Here is a 25,076-nt window from a genome sequence, read left to right as displayed (position 1 = left end):
AAACAGAATGTGAGAATGACTCGCTCACATTTGTAGAGATAAAAATGATTTAATTTTAGAAACCTCAGGTGATAAAAAGTGGATTTAACAACAATGTTTATAACAATAATATTCAGTATGTATTAAATCTCTGTGGATGTTTTTGGTCTTCTCTAATGCTCTTTCTGCAAGCCAGCGTTCATGAGAATGTTAAACTTGGAGTCAATCAGACCAATATCTGATCAAACCGATCGATAACAGAAAGATGGTTCCTCACCCGGGGTCCAGGAAATCCCACGATCCCCTTCTCCCCTTTGATTCCTGGGAGAGAGTCCAAGCCCTAAAAACCACACAGATTCAAACAGATGTTTATGTCTTGAACTCAACTAAACTCTGTAAAACAGGCTAAAAGGCTCTGTGGGTGAAAGAAGACTGAGAGAATCTTCTCAAAGGACAGTCCCATGGCTTTGTTGCTCCTGTCACCTCTTTCATGTTCACAGGAGAAAAAAAAAGATCGAAACAGAAACAGAAATGTCCCGCCCTGTCCCGCTTCATTCAGCATCCCTGTTAGAACTTCTGATACCAAGGTGTTGGCTATCACCCAAATGGTATCGGATCGTTGCATAAATTTGTGTACTTGCCAATACAATACCTGCATTTAAAGCAGTATCAGACGTATTTCTGACACTAGTATCAGAATAGCTCTAGTTAGAACATTACAGCAGAGAACAGTTGCTAATGCTTGATCCCATCATCCGCTGTTAGGACATGCTGTTTTCTAAACATTAAGTTCAGCCATGTTCGCAGAACTCTGTAAAGTTTACAGTAGAGCTGACAACCTCAGTCTGTTAGTCAGCTAGTGGATCAATGAGTTCTGGATGGACCAAAATCTAAACAGTTAGACCAGTGGTTCCCAAACTTTTCAGCCTGTGACCCCCCAAAAAACGTCATCAGAGATCAGGGACCCCCATCATTTCTAAAGTGATATTACACAAAGCATCATGTACAAAACTAGCATTTTATGTAGATTCTATAACTTTTACTTGCATTTAAGCACAAATATCTCTTGATAAATATGGTTTGATTTTAATTTGAACTCATTTCAACATTATTTTTGAATAATAGATCAAATTTATGATTTCAAATTATATAAGATTTCTCTTTATTTCATGGAAAGCATCCTGTGACCACCCTTCACTGTCTCATGACCCCTCTGGGGATCCAGACCCCTATTTGGGAACCACTGAGTTAAACAATCACAGAGACAGAGTGATGTTTAGAAATCGGGACCTACCGGCAGTCCAGGTCTTCCACAGACTCCTTTAGGGCCTTGAGCTCCCTGGAGAACCAAGAGAACCAAGAGTTACGACCAACAGCAACGATTCGCCCAGAAGAACCCAAAAGAACTGCAGAATCCTTCCAAAGAATTGTTGCAGAACAGCGGTAACCCCACCCACCTTCTGTCCTTTGATGTAATAGTCCTCAGGACGCTCAACATACTCGAAGGGCCCGGGAGGCCCCTGAGGGCCCTGGTCGCCCTGTGGACAACACAGAGTACTACAATGAGATTCCTTTCTTATTAGAATGTAATCATTAAACATTGGAAAATAATCTGTAGGATTTTCTTTACATGTTTATAATCTGTATCAGACTGTTCCTGATTAATAAAGTAATGAATGATCCCCCGTTGTTCTTCCATCATTAACAGACAGAGAGGAGGTATGAATTATTGGCAGCATAAATTATCTATAGACTTTGTCCTTCAAAGCCTTGGTTATTTTATTTTTTTACCATGAAAAGTTGTAGAAAAGTTGCACACAAAAGTCTTCAACTATGACTGACGCAGTGGTTTGATATAAAACTTCCTTTCTTTTTCGTTGTACTGAGGAAAATGGAGGACCTTAATAACTCTCAGAGGTTGGATTGCACGGGAAGGAGTAGCAGATGGCCCTTGTCCTTGTCTGATAGTTGCAAGATCCCCCAAGCCAGGCTCAGCTTCCTGATCAGATCAACACGACACTCTACCTTGTCCTCGAAAACTCCATCGATGGTTCGGGGCTGAAGAGACATGTCCCCGTTGAAATACCACCAATGCAAGCCTTCAGCACATCCTGTCAGGCTGCAGGACAGCTCTGTCCCAAAGCTGCTAAAGGTGGCGACACGAACTTGTGCTGAAGAAGCGGTAGAGGTGGCAGAGACCTGTAGACAGGAGGCTAACAGCAGACCTCTCGCTCCAGGGAGACATCCCATGAGGGTTAACCTTTTGAAATGACTCCAGCTCCCCAGGGAGATTACAGAACCCTCGCTCCCCGCCAGACCTGGTGCTGTGGTCTGAAGCTTGACAAACAGTCCTGCTCGTGGAGCTCACTGTCCCGTGGGAGGAGGGGTTGGAGACTGCCCATGAGTGGAAGAGTGAAGGGAGGCCAGCTAAAAAATCATCACATGCCCTGTTGAAGAGGGGTGTAGAGGCTTCGTTGGTTCCTCAACTGCTTGGCTTCTCCATGACTAGGGATGGAAAGGAGTGGGGCTTCACAAAGCCATCAAAGAACTTCCAGAGGAGGTGCAAAAAGGCAGCTTCTGCATTTGGCTAAGGAGGAAGCATAGGAGTTGGGGGTCGAATAGTACCTAGGACATCAGCAGGGGGTTGGCAGGGAGAGATCCCCGTGAGATGTACTAGGGTTAAAGGAGCGAAACATTAATGACCAGTGGTCTCCAGTTAATGACCCGCTTTGGCCCAAAGGTGTTACACCTGTGTAAAGCATCGGTAGAGATGCGTCAGGCAGCAATGCCTAGCAGGCAGAACATCAGCCTGTATCCTGATAAATATCCCACAACCTGTCCCCCCGGGACGAGAAGGCACATTTTAAGTCTCCTACGTGGAAAAATCTCTGTGTTTGCTAGTGTCGAGCTTTCTTTTTGCCTCCAGCTTCTACGATGATGTCCTTGTGACGTCGGCCTGAAAACGGTCTGTACCTTCACATCCAAACACAGACTGAAGAGTGCATGCTCAGATTTATCTTCAGGTGTATAAGTCTACTTACAAATATTCCTACCTTGATAATTACACTTCCTCCATTTCCTTACCTTTAATTTCTTATCTATCAGTGTACATACATGCACCTGCTTTATGTGGATTTGACTAAAAGCTGCCTGTTATTTATTTTCTTACCAAATAGATATATCCAGATATTTATATAATACTGCCATTGAGCTTGAAAATATTAAGATATGATTTTTTTTATCTATATTGCCCAGCCCTGGTCCACACTGACCAAACAGAACTGGACTCAACCGTCAAGTGTACTCAGCTATCTCCTTAAGGAGAAAGCATTTACCGTGATGTCACTGAGGGGGCATGGTCAGAGGCAAAGGTGTTTACCTCATCTCCTTTCTGTCCTGGCAGCGATCGTCCTTTTTCTCCCTGAAACACAGAAACATCCATAATCAATAATCAGTTATCTGATTTGTGCATGACTAACACGTTGTTTTAGTCATGACTTTAATACAGCATTACTTTAATTGTCTTACCGGTGGACCCCTGAAACCAGGCAGACCAGGTACACCCTGTAAATGACAAGCATTATCAGAATGAGAAGCATGAAAATGTAAAACATTTTGAAGTGATTTATATCAAATGTCAAATTTAATACAAACAAGAACCACAAAACAGGTAAAAACATGTTTTTTAGTGATTGCTGCACTGCTATACCAGTGTCTGAAACCATGACTTAGAGCCAGGATACAGCTTCGTTTAAAGGGGACATATACAAAAATCACCTTTTCAGGCTTTTCTAACAAAAATATGTGCCCCTGGCCTGTCCACAATCCCCTCAAGTACCAGAAAAATCCATTCCCTCTCCCCCTCTCTTTCTCCACCTTTAAGAACTGAAACAAGAAACTGAAACAAGCTGAAACAAGCTGTTCTCAGATTTTACACCTAGTGACCTCACAAGTGGCGTAAGCCCCCACCCCCAGGTTTGGTTGGCCCTCCCCCACTTGGAGGACAGCTCCGCCCTCCTCTTCTGATCCCCACCACCCTTTTGATAAGGGTATTTTACTTCCTGTTCAGTTAAAACAAATCTGCTTTATTTTGTTAGAATATAAGGAGCTTCAGGTAGACAGGAGGTCATGACATTAACCCCATAAGAGAGAATTTCTACTAACAGGAACACCTCACCCTTATTTTAGACCTTAATTGAATCTTGAGCAATGTGTTAATGCTGACAGATCCAATTAAACCACAATAAAATAAAAATTCAAAAATATTGTGTAATATAAGGTACAATTTAAAGTTTATGAGGGTTGACTCACGTTTGTTCCGTCCAGTCCTGTCAGGCCTGAAGGTCCTTGCTGACCACGGAGGCCTGCATCGCCCTGTAGGCCACACATAGACAAATAAATGGTAAATGGAAATGAGCTTGTATGGAGCTTTTCTCTTTCTAGACTGCTGGTCATACTTCCCCTATTCAGAGCTATTTTTAACCTCTCACCTGGACATTTTGTCTTAAAAAGACTGTAAAACAACAACCCAGTGGTGCATAGGTCAGATCTAAACAGCACCAGCAATGTTATTTGAGCTTTAAAAAAAGTTTTGGGACTATAAAGACAAAAAAAAATTACTAAACATAAATTAAAACTCAAGAGATTTTTATGTATTACCCACAGTAAACATTAATGACTGAGGTTTGTTTTGCACAAACTTGTCCTCCCATCTCTTTTGGAACAAAAAAATGAATAAATAATATTTGTGACAAAAAGTCTTCAAAATATTCACATATTTACTAAAAAGTTCCCGTACTTTTTGGAATTTGAGTCATTTTAGAAGCAGTTCCTGTCTGCAGTGACTCTAAGGGACAAGTCACAGCCTCTCTGTGTCTCTTTCTCTCTATTATGAGGCATTCAGGCTCTCTACTACAGTTTCAAAGAGTTTGCACATTTTTTTTTTAGCAAAACATGACATGACAACAGAAAAGCCTACCATTGGTTGTCACAGACCAGTCACAATGCAATTGCCGCTAGCTAATGTAATGATCTAAAAATTGATTATAAAATGGATAAGAAGACGTTCAATATCAGAGTTACTGAATCTTATTTAATCTTTAAAGACCCTGGGAAGTCTTCCAAGTTCCTGCCTCGCTAGAAAATGTACTATAAGAGCTACAAAGGCGTGGTTATCATCATTAGAATGGCATAACAGACGGCTTTCAGGGGAAAAAACTAGTAAGTGGTTACAAGTTATGGTTCAAAAGTTATTGAACTCTTAATAACATGTGTTCTTCTTGTTGTTTACAACAACACCTGTCTCAGAGGATTAAGTCCTAACATGATCCATGGGACAGGGCAGGTCTGATACATGAAAGTTCAGTATGAAGTACCCACAAGCCTGTGCTGGGTGATAAATATCACTTATGATTTTAGTGTTCCATGGCCTTAAAAACACGATAATGGAGATTATACCCTTAACTGTGCCTCATGTCATGTTTTTGTTCTATCAGTAGGCTTTGCCATGTATAGTTAACCCTCTGGTATCCCTACAAATTGCTGCCTCATTTTCCTCCTAGTATGCAAAAAATGCACAGGGGTTATTACTGTAAATAAAAAAGTTATATTAGTTTATTTTTAATTGTTTAATTTTTTTTCTTGTTTCATCAACTTGTGCCATTAACAAAAATACCAAAAACCCAATAATTGTCATATCTTTTAACCCTTTTTTTGCCATGTTTGTAATGTAATCAAACAACGTTTTTGGATGAAATAAAAACACAAATTGATTTTTTCAAGATACTACACTGAAAGTGAAGAACTTATTCATGGATGATTGCAGCCTGGCATATGTCATTGATTAGTAGCAACATTGGTTAAAATGCATTATTATTTTTTTGTGAGGTCAATTATTCTAAAATACTCACGTTTTTCACCCTTCTACACAAAAAATGCACACCTTTAAATCATGTTATAAATATCATACATTTCAAAATTGTTTTACTGTTATTGAATTATATTTTTCTCATTTAAGTTCAGTCCTAACCATAAATGTAAAATACTCATTCATTTTAACCCCTTAAATGCCATGTTTCATATTTTAGATGCAAAATACACAAAAAATGATTTTTTGGCAAGTTACTACATCAAAATTAGATGACTTATTTTTTGATTATTGCACCGACACACTCACAGACTCACACACTGATCTTCACTTAAAACTTCAGACAGTTAGTGAGAAGGGGAGCAAAGGGCAGTATAACACTGAAATCTGGTGGAAAAAAACATGTATTTTCTGCCCTCACCCATATATGGTAAAAGCGGCGTCACAGGGTAAAAAAATTGGTCCAGGTGCAAATGTAAAGCCCCAACTCTCAAATGAAACCCAGAAACCAGAAAATGCATGATTCATGACTTAATGGCATATAGATCAAAAGAAGTGGTTTGAATGGGTTTCAATGCCCATTTTTTGCACACCAGGGATATTAACGCTATAAAAAAGGTTTACTTTATTTGTGTTAGGCTGATTGTTGCTGGGACAGAATTTTGAAAATTGTGCAAAAATGAACAAAAAATACAATGCATGAAAATATTAACTGTGAAAGAGGACAAAGTTTTTAAAAAAAATATCAACTAAGTGTGCATTTTTGGCACAAGGGGTACCAGAGGGTTAATAAAGCACACCCTCCACAACAAACAACTTTATAAAGTTCAATTATTATATCTCCAATTTATGAAGGGATATTAGGGCCACTATAGAAAATAAAAACAATCCATTAGTTTTCAAGGGATAAAATGAAATTTGTAGTTTAAAAAGTCATACATTTTGACTTAACTTTAAATTTCAAGTCTATAAAGTTCAAAATTACAAGACTTAAACTCAGAACACTCAGAAAAAGATGGAATAATTTGGAGTCACCTGCAGTTTTTGAACGATGTACAGTAATGTGCACATGTTTTGGGTATGTAGGCACTAAGGATTCATGTCGACACGCGTGTGACCACTGGCTATTTATGTGTCCTTGAGACTTCCATAGCACCACCAGGGGCCCTTGGCCATGCTTGCCTGCCACATCTATCACTTACTGTGCCCTACAGCTGTGGACTTTTTCAACAGATTATTTTCCCATAACCCTGGTAATATGCAAGGACATCCAGAGAACAACCTGGGTTGTGTCAATCCTCCTTTCAACACAATGGTGCCCTCAGGTGGGGTTACTCACCATTACATGCCTAACTTCAGCCTCAAGTTTTGACCCAACCCCGGCTAAAAGTTCTGTACAGTACAGCATTTTGTGATGTAAACATGAATGTATATAATTCTGGCAGCTGCCTCTCACCTGCAGACCAGGTAATCCAGCAGGGCCAACGTCTCCCTGTTGAAAACAAACTTTACTTATTCTCATGCAACACACTCTTAACATCACTGGCATTGTTTTATAAATAGAATCTAAACATGAGAGAAAGAAAAGCATCAGAGAAAAAAACAAAAGAATGGAAGAACAGGTGTACTTACAGGTACTCCAGGGTACTCTATGTAGTATACTGCTACATCTCCTGGAAATCCCTTCAATCCTGTGAAACCCTGCAGAATAAAACAGTTGTTGGTTATACATTCATACAAGACTTTGTTTGGGAAGTTTTGCCTTTGGCGTTTATGTCTATAATACTTCTTAACATGCTTCTCTGTTGACAACACAAACACATGATTAAACTCCTTATGCCAAGGACATAATTCAGTAAAACTGATGGATTGTCCAGATTCCAGGCCAGCCATGAGGGAGGTCCATCATGGAAAGCTTCAAGCTGATACACTCATACCCAGTCGGAGAATCACCAGACCAATCAGTGTCATTTAAGGAGTAAGAGGCGGTAGCTACAGATTTTGTTGAGTTGAAGCAACACAAGCCGGTAAACAATGGTGGCCGGTGAAGAGAAGGGCATGGATGAAGCTAAAGAGACAGTCTGTTCAAAACTGGACATTTCTTTTTTAAACTGAGGGCATAAAACCACACCGACAGCCTTTCTTTTGCCTTTCTCCTGACTTCAGCAAGAATATAATAAAGCTTGTATTGTGAAGTTTACTCAGCAGTTGGGCTTGTATAATGAATGTGATTGTCAGAAGGTCTATCCAAACCCATTCAAAGTTCTATCTTTGCTTTTTGAATGGTTCTGTCCTTATCAAACACCTTATGTGGGGTGTTGCCCAAATTAATGTAAAATATGTCCAACGCCATGGATATGTGAAACAGTCTAATTGATGTGTCAGGTTGTCAAGATCACACTAAATTTTATGAGAACAATTATACCCACAGTCAGTCAGCTGTGGGACTCGTTAGTCCTGAAAATTGGTAGTTCTATCCTGTGTAGAAATTCATACTGAACAACAATCAAGGACACTTCTGGGACAACACGTGACTCCTTGCACAGGCCAACATAATAGATGTAGACAAACCAATTGTTAAAGGTAGTTAAAATGATTAACTTGGTGCTTTGAGATGGAACTATACAACAAAGGTAAAATCTGATGAGCTCTGAAAACAACATCCCAACCTATCAGTAGCAGTAGGTTTTACAAATTTGTCAGCATCTGAGTAAAATGAGCAAAATGCAAAATAAGTGACTGCATAAATATTCACCCTCTTCAAGGTGACTGTGAATGTGTCTCAGTGATTGTAGTATAAAGACACCTGTGTGTCTTTATCAGTATTCCTGGCTACCATTACACCATGAAGAAAAAGGAACTCTCCGAGCAACTCAGAGAAAATGTTATTAAAAAGTCTAAGTCGGGGAATCAAGACAAAAAAATTTACAGTGCTCTGATCATCTCCCAGAGTTCAGTTAAATCCATCATGAAGAAATGAAGGAAGATGTCACATGTGTAAATATGTCTAGATCAGGCCGTCCTCACAAACTGAGTGGGCGTGCAAGAAGGAGACTAGTGAGAAAGGCCACCAAGACACCTATGACTACTCTGAAGGAGTTCCAAGCTTCAGCAGCTGAGATGGGGGAGACTCTGCAGACAATGACTGTTGGCTGGTTCTTCACCAGTCAGTGCTTTATGGGAGAGTGGCAAAGATTAAGTTACTGTTGAAGAAAACTCAGATTCAATCTGGACTAGAGTTCACAAAAAGGCATGTGGGAGACTCCATGGTCAAGAGGAAGAAAGCTCTTTGGTCTAATGATACCAAAATAGAGCTTTTTGGTACCATCAGACAACACACTGTATTTGGCAGACACCAAACACTGACATCACCACAAACACAACATCCCAGATGTGGAGTACGGTGGTGGCAGCATCATGCTGTGGGGTTGCTACTTGACAACCGGCCCTGGAAGGTTTGAAAAGGTAAAGGGTAAAACAAGTGAGGAAAAATGCACGATATATCAGTCCAGTCCTTTCTTAAAGACCGAAAAAGGAGATTGTCCAAGGAGAGCAGCAACCTGGCGAGAAGCTGCCGTTAGCATTAGCATCAAGCTAATTTTAATGTTTGGATGGACAAATACAGACAAGTACAGTTTGTTTATGTGTTTACAGTTGTCCAGCCCCGCCCCCTTCTTTGATATCATCATGTGGGCTGTGACATATGATTGGATACCACTGTGTAGTCTTTCCTGTCTGTCAATCAAGTCAGGGCACAAATTTATGGCTTTGAGATCGCTTGATCTGACCCAGTACCATAGTAACGGATTTAAAGATCCTCGAGTCAAACCTTGACAGTAGTCATATTTTATACAAACTCTAAAATATGATTTGTCCTGGGCTAAACATATTTAATTACATTATTGATAATCCCTTCAGAGTATTTAACTGATCGATCAGGGTGACTAACCGGTACTCCCTGGGGCCCTGGCTCTCCAGGAAGTCCAGGCTGTCCTCTCTCTCCTCTGGTTCCATTACATCCATCCAGACCTGGAAAACCAGGACCTCCAGCAGCACCAGGATGACCCTAAAAACACAAACACATTCAGTAATGACCGCTAAACATCTGGGCCAATCAGAGAAGCTGAGAGGTTGAGGGGGTCGGGGCTTCTTACCGGGAGTCCGTCTGCACCAGGAAACCCAGGAACGCCGACACTCCCCTGAAAGGACAAACAGAAATACTTGTCTTTACGCAGAGAACTCAAACTTTATAACAGAACCATTATGTTGAAAAATAAAACCACGAGGCCGATCATACACTCGGTGCAAAACGTCTTGATGTGCAGTGCAGGTGTCTCATTTTCCAAGGGTTTGAACCAGTGATGATGGTGTTGCTAAATTCCAGTTTGTGGCAAAAAAATATACCGATGACCAACACCTAAATAATTTGCTTTAGACAGTAAACTCCGTGCCTTAACAATAGGCCCCTTAATATGTTGCATAGAACCACATAAAAAAACAGACATCATTAAATTTAAAATGGAACCAAGAAGGTTAAAAGTAAAAAGCAACATAACAGAACTAAAATATTTAAAAGCAAACCAAAATGTTCCAAAAGGATGAACGGTGTTCAAAATAGAACCTTAAAGTTAAAAATGGGACAGAGGTTGTTTACCAAGTCTCCCTTCGGTCCTGCAGATCCTCTTGGTCCCTCATCCCCCCTGTGGCCTTTCTCTCCTGGAGGCCCCTGAGGTCCTGGAAAGCCCATAGGCCCTTGTGGACCCTGCTGCCCTAGAAGACCTGGAGAACCCTGCACAAATAAATGCAACTGTTAGAGCCTGAAAGAACATGGCAGACTGATGACTGTAGAAAGAGCGGACATAAGATGAACTGATTTAGGCAGAGAAAGAAAATACTGCTGAATGTTGGTGTAAAAGATGAGATGAGATTAAATAAGGCAAAAGGATACAGATGCAGAAATATGAGACTAGAAAAGACAAAAACATGAGACACAACACAAAACAATACACTGACCAGACAAGATAAAATGAGTTGAAACAAGACAATACAAGACCAGCGATAAGACAGGATGAGACAAGACAAGATGAAATGAGATGAGAAGAGATTAGGCAATACCAGATAAGATGAGAAGTGATCAAATAAAACAAGATGAAATGAGATGAAACAGGACAAGGCAGGACAAGTTATAAGTAGGGCTGTTAATATTATTAATGCTTGTATTAAACTTAAAATCTTAACGCATTATAAAAATAATAACGCAATTTAATCATATGACTACGTTTGACCACAACTTGCTCCCGTAGTCCTCCAGTGCTGATGTTTACGGGCCTGGGGGTGAAGAGGTAAGAGGGTCAGACACATAGACATAATATACATAGACGCCGAATTGGCTAATGGGCCGTATATCAACGCCGCCGCCATTTTGCCAGAGGCATTCCTGGGCAAAATGTCTCACTCCTGTGCTGCGTGGGGCTGCACTAACAGATGCACAGAAGAGACAAGATCATGTGGAATAACATTTCATGGGTAAGTTAAACAGTTTTCTTTGTCGTATTTGGCCAGAATAACAACGCGGTCAGAGTCAATTTCCCTAACATTGTTGTTAAGTGGATTAATATTCAGGTTAAGCTAGCTTTTCAACAACGTTTTGCCTAATGGTTATTTTTTTCCAGGAGAGAAGGATGACTCAAACGCTGTCAGTAAAGTAAGATTTGATGTAAAACGTATCACAGATTTTATATATATATATATATATATATAAAAAACCATGGCATGTTATTGTGAAAATAATAATTTACAAGAATTTTCTATGAGCATGTATGTGTCATTTAAATTATAATCATTAAGGAACACTGACACACCTCTAGTTGCAGTATATTAATGCTTGTCTACATTTTTATCTACATTTTTTGGCTGATAGTCATTTTGAATCATTTAATTAACAAAATCATATACCTGTAAACCACTTTATACACAAAATGTAAATGTGTGTTTTTTTTAATAACAAAACCCTTCATCCCTCATATACTTGCGTTTGTTTATGGAACGGTTTTGCCTCTGGCAATATGGCGGACATGTTGACGTCACGCGGCAGTGGGCAAACACAGTTAATGAGGCTTCTACGTATATTATGTCTATGGTCAGACACAGCCAGCAGTGATGAGTGACAGCAGTTTTGTCTTTAAAAGCTGGAGAATGTTAGTTAAGATAAAACCTAAACTGTGTGTACATGCTGCGCTGCAATGATGAACTGTCTTTACACCGAAGCATGACGAGTCCTAAGTTCCACCTTAAGGCAAAGCACATCTTTGCTAATGTTAGCAAAGATGCTAACAACAGCACGTGATCAAGCCATGGTCATACCACTCTCTTCAGGACAGGTTTCTTCTTCAGCTGCTCAGATAAATGCTGAAAAATGCTCCAGAACTTTGAGACAGTCCTGTTTGTTAACAATATTAATCCAGTGCAGAGAGTCACGTGGAATTGGCAAACTTGAAGCTAATTAGCAAACCTCAGCTGAAGAGGAAAATATGATACGTTCAGGTAACCTCAGTAAATTAGACGACTGTACTCTATATGTTATGTTGTGTTCAATTGTCATATAAAAATGGGAAAATTTACTTTTTGACGAGAAACTTCAATATAAAGTGAATGAATATGTGTTTATGTTTGAAAGACAACTATACAATAGATGTGACAGACTGAATCCTAGCTTTTTAACTCAAGCACTACTCAGCTAATACCAGGAAGTATTGATAGTGGTATCGATAAGGACTCAGATCAGCACTTTCAATGTGCTGTATATAAAAGAATAAAAATAAAGCACTTAACAATAACAACCTTTAAAAATTTAAAAGCATTAAAATATACTTTAACTATTAAAAGAAATGTGATTAATCACAGTGTGATGAACTTGACTACATTTTTTTAATCGAGTAACAGCTCTAGTTATAAGACGAGACAAGATGAGATGAGCTTAGGCAAGACCAGATGTAATGAGATGGGATGAAATAAGATGATGAAATAAGATGGGACAAGAGCAGAAATGATATGAAACGATGAGACAAGATGACACAAGATGAGTTGAGAAGAGATGAAACAAGATCAGATGATTTAAAATTGTACACATATCTTAAGAACATTTTGAAAGTCTACATATTTGACAAGTTTTGTCTTAAAGACCCTGTAAAGTAAAAAAAAAAAAAAAAATCTGTATTTAGGTTTGTCATATGATAGATCACTGTGTTATGAACCCCCAGGTCAGTCACTTAAAGGAAGTAACATCTGCTCCAGGATTGAGTGGGCGTGTCTGTTGAATGAACTGAAACCATGCCCACTCAGGACATGGGTAGTCTGCAGCATTAACCTCCTCACTCATGGTGTCATACTTGGAAAAATATTTTCCCGTAAACACATGAACTGATAAACAAAACATGCATAACTATAACTTTGCAATGAAACATGAACATTATAGAACGGTACAAGACTGAATTCCTTTGCATAAAATGAACCAGAAGTCCCTGCTCCAGGTGACGGCGGGGTGATTCTCTACTGTGGGCTCATGACATTGTGAGCCCACATATTGGCCCCGCCCACATGAAACCAAGCCAGGAAATAGATGAAATGGCCTAAATCCAGAATTTAGTCTCATGTAGATCTCAGAGTTTTCACATGTTTACAGCAACCATATTCCAACATTTCTAGAGTGTTAAGACAAAAACTCTGGATTTCACTTTACAGGGATTGAAAGTCACAAAGTGGAAAATATCTCAGGTCCATTTTTAAATGTTTGAACTTCTACTCATCTTGTTATGAAAATCACTGCAACATCTTGTCAGTACCATGTCTAGTCTAACCAAAGCAAAATCATTTTAATACAGTATCCAACAGGAGTATTTTTATGTATAATTACCTCTGAAAGCTACTGACTGCCTTCAGCAAGCATCTATGATGATTTTGGGCTTAACTGATTGATTGAATAAGGTGAGGCACACTGTGTTCCCTCATATGTACATTAAATGTAGCTGTTTACTGGTTCTTTTTTTCATTATTTTAGCGTTGATTTAAGTTGGGTTTTTTTAATGAAAACACAGCCCTGTAACTTTGAGTCTTGTTTAAATTACTTTTTTAAAAATTTTAATTTCATTTACCTGGTGTATTGTTTACTTTCTATGTTGTAACTTTATTTCTTGTCCTCCCCCTTTCCTGTTTCCTTTATTTTTGTTAATATTCAATTGACTTTGGTGTTTTTAATGTCTCTAGTCTTTGTTCTTTTTCCTCTTTGTCATAACACTTAAAATGTCTTGTGTAAACATTTTTAAATCTCATCGGTGCTGATGTGTGTTGCTGGAGTCACCTTGCCTCACTTTACTCAGTAACACGTCTCAAGATGACCACCAGAGGGCAGTGTCACACAACAACAATAACAACAACACTGACATCTCTCCTTTACATCAGAGCAAAGTCAACTAAAATACACCACAACAAAAGAAAAAATAAATAAATAAACTAATCACCGATGATAGCCTTTAAACTGATGAACTCTGGATCTGTGAGGGCACTTCACATGTGAAACGTGGCAGTAATAAAATAATAGGAACCTTTAGATATCAAAATCAAAATGAAATTTAAAGTAAGACCACAGCTGATTTAAGCTTTTTGAGTTTCCTTGTGATATAAATGACATTTTTTATTAAATTATTAAACTGTTTGTTCAACATCAGATCACAAAGAAGCATACTGAACATAAATATGTCTTTGTTCACTAAAATATTTTCAACACAAATAAAACTTTAGTCAGTTTTCAGCACTGGCAGTGTTCATTAAACCTTTCACAGCAGATGGATTGTCCAGATTCCATGTCTGTCGTCAAGCAGATCTTTCTTGCACAGCTTCAACGTCTGTGCTGAAGCAGAGATGACTGAGACCAATCAGCATCATTTGTGGAGAAGGAGAAGGACACGGCCAGGCAGCTTCATGCAAGCCTCACATCACCAAGTCTAATGCCAAGTGTCAGACAGAGTGGTGTGAAGCACATCCATACCGGACTGTGGAGCAGTGGAAACGTGTTCTGTTGAGGGATGAATCACGCTACTCTGTTTGGCAGTCAGATGGGTGAGTCAGGGTTTGGAAGATGCTGGGAGAACGTTGTCTCCCTGACTGCACTGTGCCAACTGAAGTTTGGTGAAGGAAGGATAATGGTAAGGGGTTGTTTTTCAGGGTTTAGGCTAGGCCTCTTATCTCCAGCGAAGGCCAATCTTCATGCTTCAGCAGACCAAGACATTGTGGACAATGCTATGCTTCCAACTGTGTGGCAACAGTTGGGGAAGGCCCTTTTCTATTCCAGCATGACTGTGACCCAGTGCAACAAGCAAGAACTATAAAGACATAGTTTGATGAGTTAAGCGTCCTGAACCTGACCTCAACCACCATAGAGCACCTTTGGGGGTAACTGGAACAGAGACTGTGAGCCAGGCCTTCTGGTCCAACATCAGTGCCTGACCTCATGCTCTGCAGAATGAATGGGCACAAATTCCCACAGAAACTCCAAAATCTTGTGGGAAGCCTTCAAAGAAGAGTGGAGGCTGTTAGAGCTGCAGTAGAGGGCCAACTCCATATTAAATTACATGTGTTTGAATACAATGTCACTACAGTCCCTGCTGGTGTAATGGTCAGGCGGACGGATACTTTTGTCCAGTCTGTGTATGTCACTAACAGTGGGGGACTAGAGCAGTTATTGATCACAAATAACCCCTACACCCAAGGCTGCCCATAAGAGGGGATAAAAGAGAGAGCTTTCTGGGGCCCAGCCAACAGCTGGTCCCATGGAAATCAGCATATATTTCACATGAATAATAACTACACATCAAAGCAACAAATATTTAAAACCCTGTTTTCTTAAAGCAGAATTAAAATGGTTTGAAAGTGTCAAAAAGGGGGAAAAATGTGGTGAAATGGGAGTTTAAAGTAACAGATATGGATTAAAAGTGGAAAGAGTGGATTAAAGATGACAAAAACCAACAAATTAAATGTGGAAAAACATTGCAAGTGGCAAAAAAAAATTAAAAGTGGAAAGATTGGCAATAAAAGGCAGAAAAAGACATGGAAAAGGTTTAAAAGAAACAGAAATAAGGGAAAGCAGGAAACTTGGGATTAAAAAGTTGCTAAAGTGGGTTAAGAGAGGAAAAATGTGTTAATAGTGGCAAAACTAAGCAGACAGGTAGTGAAAATGGGATTAAATAGTGGCAAAATTAAATCTAAAGTGGCAAAAATGAGCCGAAAAAGGGGGTGACATCTGATTAAACAGTTGCAAAAATATGTTCAAAGTGGCAAAAATAAACAGAAAGGTGGTGAAATTGGATTATAAGTGGAAAAATTGTGTTAAAAGTTGCAAAAATGGGCAGAAAAAGTGGCAAAAATGGGCAGAAAAAGTAGTAATACGGGATTAAATTATGGCATAAATGTGTTATAGTGGCAAAATAAGAAGAAAGGTGGTGAAATAAGATTAGATAGATGCAAACTTGTGTTTAAACAGTTGCAAAAATTAGCTGAAAAAGGGGGTGACATCAGATAAAACAGTGGCAAAAATATGTGCAAAGTGGAAAAAATAAACAGACAGGTGGTGAAATGAGACTAAAAATGGCAAAAATGTGTTCACAGTGGCAAAAATAAGCAGAAAGGTGGTGAAATGGGATTAATTAACGGCAAAAATGGGTTGAAATGCAAAAAAAAAAAAGGTTTAAAGTGGCAAAAAAGAGGGTAAAACTAATGAAAAATGATGAATAAAAGTGACAAAAATGGAAGGAAAAAGTGGTGAAAATTGTTGCAAATAAACTATTTCAATCCAAAATAGCTTGACACACTTTTCAGCTTTCTCATCCAACACACACACCCACACACACACACACACACACTGATATCATCAATCAATCACAACTAAGGAGGGCCCATTCTCTGGGTTTGTCAGGGCCCAAGCCGCCTCCTCCTGCTGTTCTTTAACATCTACACACTTTATCAATCACTGATATCATACATTGATCCAGGACACACCGGCTTTATTTTGATTTTTTACTGTTGTATTAATTTAATGGTTTAAAATGGAGATGTTCTTCATTTCTGTGTTTGTTTTAAAAAATGATATAAAAAATGGAACAAACTGGAGCTGTTATACCGCCAGTTCAAAATAATCAGTGAGACAAAAGTAGAAAAATGCATCCAGGACGTCTTGTTTTCTTTTTCCTGATGACCTGAACCCGCACTGACCCGTGAGCCTAAAACCGAGGTACAAATCAAATGGTGACCTCTGTGAACCGGTCCGCCTCTGTCCTGTACTCCTTTATTCTAAATAGATAATGACGGCTGTGATGGGGGACAAGAGAAGATGAATGCAGAGATGATTTTTGTTACATTTCTACTAGTAAATCACAGAATCCGTCCAGCTCGGTGTGTTTCCACCCTCTCTCCCTCTCTCTCTGTGAATCCGTGGTGTGAAGTGTGACCGTGTGTGATGTGTGTGTGATGAGATGTGACAGCCGTGATCTCTGTTAGTCCCGTCTCCGTCCTTCTTTCTCCCAAAGCTGTCAACTGTGAAATCACTGAGACAGACGCCTTCCCACAATCCTCTCTGCCTGTCTGCTGCCCCCAGCTGTACAAACACGCCGACACACACGCAGGAACGCTCACACACGGCAGCACACAGACAGGAGGTCAGGCTGTGTTTGAGGACCCATACCTGTTGTTGTTGTTTTTGTTTACCTCATCAGCTGATTGAGCAAACTGACAGTCAACAGAAGCATCCTAACTGCACTGAGACCGTGGGCTGAAACATCTGGATTTTAGGACTCTCGTGGCCGAGCACGTTTGACCTTCAGAGTCCAGTTTGTTTGACCAGGGTGAGCGCTCGAGTACGCTACACGTCAGCTGGAAATCAAACATGTTCAAACCAACGAATCAGGAAGCAGCAGAGTAATAAACAGTGACCACAAATCAGCCCACACTCTCCACTGCTCACTACTTTACTGTTTCTAAATCACTGAGGTAAGAAGAACAATACATCCATGACCTCCACTGCAAAAGAGAGCATTAATTATCATTCACAAGGTTGGACATTAGGACCAAACAAACTCTTTATTCCAATGGTCAGAGTGACTCAGACTCACAGATCTTCCAGCAGAATCAGGGACAGCCCTCTTTGATGTTATCTAACACAGGGGTTCCCAACCCTTTCAGCCTGCAACCCCCAATCAAAGGTGCCAGAGACTGGGGAACCCCACTGTACCTGAAGGTGGCTAAACACAGCCATGCATAACCCAGAATAGCCATGTGGAGACAAGGCCGCCTATAGGGGGGAAAATGGGAGAGCTTTCTGGGGCCAAACTGGGGGCCAGCAAAATCATGGTCTATTGTAATGTTAAGCTGTGGTATTTAATATCTAATCTGAATAATTACCACTCTTGTCAAAGAAACAAATTTAGTTAAAAACAGAATAAAAATACATTAAAAATAGCTTAACTGTATTATTAATGGCAAGAAGTGGTGGGAAAGGTGGTGAAATTGGATTTTAAAAGTAGCAGAAATGGGTTAAAACGCAAAAAAGTTAGATAAAAGTGGCTACGAAAAAAAATGGCAAAAATGGGTTAAAGTGGCAAAAAAGGGTTAGCTGAAGCAGAAACAGTAAGAAACTGGCAAAAATGGGCATATCAAATTATGAAATGTGGCTTAAAAAGTGTTAAAAAGGGGTTAATAGTGGCAATAATGTGTCAACAAAGCCAACAATACGCAGAGAGTTGCAAGATTTGGTTTAGAAGTGGCAAAAACAGTCTGGGAAAAAAAGGGGTGGAAAGGGTTTAAAATTGACAAAAAATGGGTTTTAAGATGCAAAAACGTGTTAAAATTGATTAAATTGTGGGAAAAAGTTATGAAAACAGGCTCACATTTTGCAAAATTGGTGGCAACAGTGTAATTTCAAAAATATTCTTAGTTTTTAAGGCATCTGGAGACCCCTTCTCAGTGTCTCGCATTGGGGTCCCGACCCCAATGTTGAGAACCCCTGGTTGGTTTGCTGTGTGAATCGTAAATAAAAACAGAATGCAGTGATTGTCATATCTCATGAACCCATGAAACACAAACAACATATCAGACGTTAAAACTGAGATGTTTGACCATTTCATGAAAAATATTATCTTATTTTGAATTTGATGGTAGCAACACCTCTCAAAAAAGTTGGGACAGGGCCACGTTTACCATTCTGCAGCATCCCCTCTTCTTATAACCAAGGATTGACAGTGATATCTGGGGGTTACAACTTCAACTGTCAAAGTGTAATTTTAATTCCATTCTGTGAAAATGTCTTCAGTGTTGGAGTTATCTGACTGTTGATCCACCAGTGTTAGTTCAACTCAGAATCAGACAAATCCCCCCCCCCACCTCTCAGAAAATGTGTGCTGAAACTCAGATTTTCCCCTCATGATATCATGTGGGGAGTTAGCCCCGCCCACAGGTTCGGTCGGCCCTCTCTGCTTGAAAGAAAGTTCCGCCCTCCTCTCCAGATCCTCCTCTGAGCTGCCAGTTGAGAGGAGGATCAGGAGAGCCACATCCATCTCCTGAGAGGGGCGGAGTCAAACAGCTCAGTGACATTTAAAGCCACAGACATAGAAACAGCTTGTTCTGAGCAGGGCTGAAACAGAGGGGTTTAAAGATGTGCAAAAATCCAATACTGGAGTATTTTCCACAACAAACTTCACAGGCATGTTTTAGGGACCTCTGAGTCCAATATAAACTTGTCTTAAAGCTCAAGTATGTAACGCTCTATGAGAACCGTGTAGAATCAACTCTACTCCCCCTCCCTTCCTGTTTGAGCTCTGTAGCTCCGCCCCTCTTCTCACATACCCTCCTCGTAAATGTGCATGTCGCCTGAATTGAATACTGACAGTGGCAAAGCTCTTGTGGGGTGATTTTGCTCCGCTTTTCCACTGAAATCAGCAACTGAATCACAGACAAAGAAACACTTCATCTCAGCATGAACTAATTCTACATAGGACCGAACACCGCCGTATCTTCACCACTGTATCAACTTCTCACTGAGCTGAGAGGCGGAAGCGCACCCACCTCAGCGGCCAATAGGAACGCTCCCTCTGACCTGAGCCTTGACTGGCTGCAAATACTAGCCTTCTCATTGGCTGGAGCATCGTTCATTGCTGGTTTTCCTCAGGTGACAGTGCAGCTCTATTGCAGCAGTGTGTCATTCTGTTAGATGGCTTCAATAACAAGACCCTGACAGGTTGTGTTGTTTTTTGTGGGCATACCACACTAAAAATAAATCGCTTACTATTGTTAGCTTTAGCTTCCTAAAGCTCATCTTGCTACAGCTAACACATGTAGTAATACTGATTATGTAGCTAACATAGCTTTGTTAGCTTTAGCTTCCTAAAGCTCACTTTGCTAAAGCTAACACATGTATTAACACTGATTATGTAGCTGACATAGCTTTGTTAGCTTTAACTTACTAAGGCTCACTTTGCTAAAGCTAACACATGTACTAACACTGATTATGTAGCTGACATTGCTTTGTTAGCTTTAACTTACTAAAGCTCACTTTGCTAAAGCTCGAACATGCAGTAACATTGATTATGTAGCTAAGATTGCTTTGTTAGCTTTAGCTCCCTAAACCTCACTTTGCTAAAGCTAACACATGTACTAACACTGATTATGTAGCTGACATAGCTTTATTAGCTTTAACTTACTAAAGCTCACTTTGCTACAGCTAACACATGAAGTAACATAGATTTTGTAGCTAACATAGCTTTTCTAGCTTTAACTCCCTAAAGCTCACTTTGCTAAAGCTAAAACATACAGTAACATTGATTATGTAGCTCACATAGCTTTATTAGCTTTAGCTCCCTTAAGCTCACTTTACTAAAGCTAACACATGTATAAACATAGATTTTGTAGCTAACATAGCTTTGTTATTTTTAACTCCCTTAACCTCACTTTGCCAAAGCTAACACATGAAGAAACATTGATTACGTAGCTAACATAGCTTTTTTAGCTTTAGCTAATGAAGCTAAAGTGAGCCACCAATGGTGTTACTACTTCCAAACAAAAATTCAACCCTGGATTGGATCTTTGAGATTTTGTTTCTATTTATTCCTTGCTAATTACACTACTTCACAGTGTCACAGATGAACAGTCTATGAGAGTGACTGTCAGAGATGTTCGGTCTGTAGTAAAACCCCTCTCAGTAGAGACGGCTGCAACTGTCACCATCGATGTTCTAAAATGGGCTCGGGCTTTAGATGCCAACACACTTGGACCACAGTGTGCTCTTAAACACCTGAGCCAAACTCTGGAGAAACATCTGAGCCACACTTCCGGGTAAAACCATCTGGACCAGAGTGAGAACAGACAATTCTGGGCAGCCCTTTGGCTGTGGAAACAAACATCAGTCCCACGCTGTGACTTTACACAGAAACCTGTAAATCACTGTGATTAGAAATCACTGTTACCACAACACACTTCAGGCTTTATCTGTTAACATGATCCTTAAGATGTTTCTGGAAACAGAGGCTCAGGGTTAAGTAAGGGAGAAGGATGTGATGTCACACCACTCTGTTGGTCTGGACGTGCGTTTGTCGAGGAATCTGCTGACTCACATTAAGGTAAACAGCTGCTAAATTAGCACCAACACATTCCTGACAAACACTCCTCCCTACAGCGGTTCATCATAACACCATCTGAGTGGGTTTCACACCAAGCTCAGGGACAGGGCTTACACCAAGGTTCTTACAGTCAGAAATATTAAAACTTTAAAAAATAAATCAGCCACCTGGAAAGAGGAAGAAGATATAATTTAAGGCAGGGGTGTTCACACTATGGCCCCTGGGCCAAATGTGGCCTGTGGCCGACAGCAAACTCAAACCATAATATGAAATATGGCCAACATTTGAACGTGAAGCTTATGCTTGACTGTATTGTAATTATTTGTTCTGCACAGGGCAGTGCTACCATGCTCATTATGTAAGCAAACATTTTGACAATAAAGGTGTATTGTCCTGAGTTTTTTGTGACTTAACTGAGACAACACTGTAAATGGAAAACACATTGGCAACCAAAATAATAACGCTGTTTTGATTTGCAATGCCCTGATGGTTTATGGAGGCTAATAGCAGCATCAGGGGCAGAACCAGTAGTAGCCAGGGCCAACAGGGCCCACTGAAATCTGATTTGCCTCCCTAAAATCCTTAAAATGATTGGCTATTTGACTTTTCAGCTGTTAACTAGCCATTTGAACATACCCAATCACTAAGCATATCTTAACTATCATAAGATTTGCTTTTCTAACTTTTCTATCCTCAAGGTGAGGCATGTGAAAGTGGCCCCACTATCCTTATATGTTTTCATATGTGGCCCTTGTTGGGAAAAAAATTGGACACCCCTGATTTAAGTGGATATTTAAGTGAGAACTGAGTGTATGTGTGATTGGTAAAGGTTTTTGTATTCCTGGTTGTGAAACTGTGGAACAGTCTGAATATGGAGATAAAGTGATGTCCAAAAATAATCTGGTTAAACTGTATTAATGACAAACAGCTGGAGGAGCATTTTGCAACTAATCAGGTATTATCAACAGGTCAGTACTATGACTGGGTATAAAAGGAGCATTTTAGAGACGCAGAGTCTTCAGAAGTAAAAACTCATCTCTACTTCTGAGAGAAGCCAGTATTGGATGCCCTCAGGGGCCACAGGCATGATTCCATACTGGAAGTCACATGGGCTCAGGAACACTTCCAGGAATTCCTGTCAACATAGTTGGCTGTTTCATCCACAAATGACAGTTAAAGCTGGATCATGCAAAAGAGAAGCCATATGTGAACACGATCCAGAAACGCCAATGTCCCCTTGGGGCCAAAGCTCATTTAACGTGGACTGAGGCAAAATGGAAAACTGTTCTGGGGTCAAAAGAAATTGAAATTCCCTTTGGAAACCACAGACGCCGTGTCCTGTGGAGTAAAGAGGAGCTTGTCCTCCTGGCTCAGTTCTAAAGCCTGCATCTCTGATGGTATGGGGTTGCATTAGTGCCTATGGCGTGGGCAGCTCACACGTCTGGAAAGGAACTATCAGTGCTGGAAAGTAGAGAGAGGTTTAAGAGCGCAACATCTCTTTCAGGGAAGGCCACATCCCTCATCCATCACAACAGCATGGCTTCACAGTAGAAGAGTCTGGGTCCTGAACTGGCCTAAGTCTAGACCTTTCACCAACGGAAAACATTTGGAGCATCATAAAAGAAAAAGGAAGACTGTTGAGCAGCTAGAAACTTACATTAGACAAGGATGGGACAACATCCCTCTCCCAAAACTCCAGCAACTGGTCTTTTTACTTCCCAGACTTTTAAAGACTGTTGTTGAAAGAAGAGGGGATGCTACACAATCAAGGCTCTGTCCCATTTTTTGAGATGTGCCATCTAATTCAGAATGAGCTTTTTGAAATGGTAAAATGTCTCTGTTTTAATGTCTCATATATTGTTTCTGTTCTATTGTGAATAAAATATGGGCTTATTATCATTTAATTCTGTCCCGATGTTTTTGGAATGAGGTTGTAAATTGAATAGAATAGAGCAGTAAACACAGTATGTGTGTTTACAGTCCTCTTCAAAGGTGTGGTCTAGCCCCGCCCCTCTTCCTCCCACTGCTATCCTACCTAGATCGTGATGAATGGCCAGGCACCCTCTGTTGTGTCTCTGTGATGAGCTAATCTGACACGGTAACCATGGTAACAGACAAAAAACACTCAAGAGTTTGGCAATCATGTGTGTGTCTTTATCGGGGATGATGTCATGCCACAGGATGCACTCTGATTGGCTGCCGTGTGAGTGTGGTTGGAGTCTCACCCTTGATCCTTTGGCCGGTAAACACTGACAGCTGGAGCAGTCCAGACCTGCACAAGGTTCCGTCTGGTCGCCCTGGAAAACAAAGAGAGAGCAGAAATGTCACCACGATCCTGCATCAAACATGATCCTCCAATAACATCAATCAGTGGGATGTCGTTGGAGCATCAGGATACTGCAGACAAGAGCAAGGGGACGGTACCATCTGTGGGTCTCTATGACATCAAAGTTATGCATGTTAGTCAGCATGTAGAGAATCATTTAGAGATGGGCCAGATCTGGGCCAGTATCAGTCTCTGCTACTATATTTACAATATATTTTTAGTGAAGATTGGACTGAGGGCACTGATCAAAATTTAGCCGTTTCTGCTGGGACGTGCAGACATGAGGCATAAATAATGCGAGCTCAGCAGTGCACTTTATGAGAGACAGCAGCTCAACCACATCCTTAACTTTATTCACTGATCAATGCCATGCTACACTGGATGGTCCAGATGGATGGAGGTCTGGATGGCTGGTGGATGGCCACCATGTCCCAACAATGTCAGCAAGGAGGTGATGCAGTGATGTTTTGGGCAGGAATCATGGGGAGTGAGTTGGTAGGCCCCTTTAAGGTGCCTGTAGGTGTCAAAATGACCTCATCTAAATCTGTGGAGTTCCTAACTTCTCATTTCCTACCATGGTATAAAAAAAAGAACTTTGCCTTCTGGAGTAAAATCATTTTAATGCAAGACAACGCACCATCCCATTCTGCAGAAATTCCATCGAGGCCTTGGCTGCTGTGGGCATGAAGGGAGAAAACATCCTGGTGTGTTCACCATCATCCCCTGACCTTTAACCCTACTGACAACCTGTGGAGCATCCTTAACAGGAAGCTCTATATTGGCATCCTCAAAGGAATTACAAGCAGAAACTAGACATGGACTTAGAGTTGTTAGGGTGATATCAAAAAGGGCTTCTATGTTAATGTGGAACTGGATCTGTAAACATGGTTTTGATTGAAATAGCTTTGATTAGAGAAAAATTACCTTCTAATACAAAAACCTAAACAGATTTGGGTTTTTAATCCTTTAGAATCTATTGAGTGTTTTAAACTCTGCTTGCATAATGAATTGAGGCTCTGCATGTGAGTTATTTTTCAGAAAAATGCCACTGTTATCATTAGTAATTTTGTCAGAAAGAATCCAGATTGCGGTAAAATTGTTGATTTATAAAAAAAAATATATGGACTGCCAGTTATACAGCCACATCTTTTTCCCACTTTTTTCCCATTATTTTGCCACGTTTATCCCAGTTTGACCCTTTTCGACTATTTCTGCCGCTTTTTTTAACAACTTTTTGCCCAGATTTGCA

The 25,076-nt window shown here is 40.2% G+C and overlaps 1 protein-coding gene across 1 annotated transcript in view; it reads right to left on the bottom strand.

Annotated features, from left to right (window-relative positions):
- The window catches only part of col4a4 (collagen, type IV, alpha 4), a 94,815-nt gene that overhangs the window by 30,554 nt on the left and 39,185 nt on the right, over window positions 1-25,076 (bottom strand). The window contains exons 4-15 of the mRNA XM_041795866.1: window positions 23,727-23,798; window positions 10,500-10,634; window positions 10,000-10,044; window positions 9,795-9,911; window positions 7,478-7,546; window positions 7,302-7,337; window positions 4,291-4,353; window positions 3,508-3,543; window positions 3,359-3,400; window positions 1,437-1,517; window positions 1,274-1,318; window positions 257-319 (exon numbers count right to left, since the gene is read on the bottom strand). Coding sequence (XP_041651800.1) covers window positions 257-319; window positions 1,274-1,318; window positions 1,437-1,517; window positions 3,359-3,400; window positions 3,508-3,543; window positions 4,291-4,353; window positions 7,302-7,337; window positions 7,478-7,546; window positions 9,795-9,911; window positions 10,000-10,044; window positions 10,500-10,634; window positions 23,727-23,798 — 804 coding nt within the window. The remainder of the gene's footprint in view (window positions 1-256; window positions 320-1,273; window positions 1,319-1,436; window positions 1,518-3,358; window positions 3,401-3,507; window positions 3,544-4,290; window positions 4,354-7,301; window positions 7,338-7,477; window positions 7,547-9,794; window positions 9,912-9,999; window positions 10,045-10,499; window positions 10,635-23,726; window positions 23,799-25,076) is intronic.

The sequence above is a fragment of the Cheilinus undulatus genome, linkage group 2, assembly GCF_018320785.1.
Source record: "Cheilinus undulatus linkage group 2, ASM1832078v1, whole genome shotgun sequence".
Classification (NCBI taxonomy): Eukaryota; Metazoa; Chordata; class Actinopteri; order Labriformes; family Labridae; genus Cheilinus; species Cheilinus undulatus.
The sequence above is the reverse complement of the archived record's forward strand: the minus strand, read 5'-3'. Positions and strand labels throughout refer to the sequence as shown.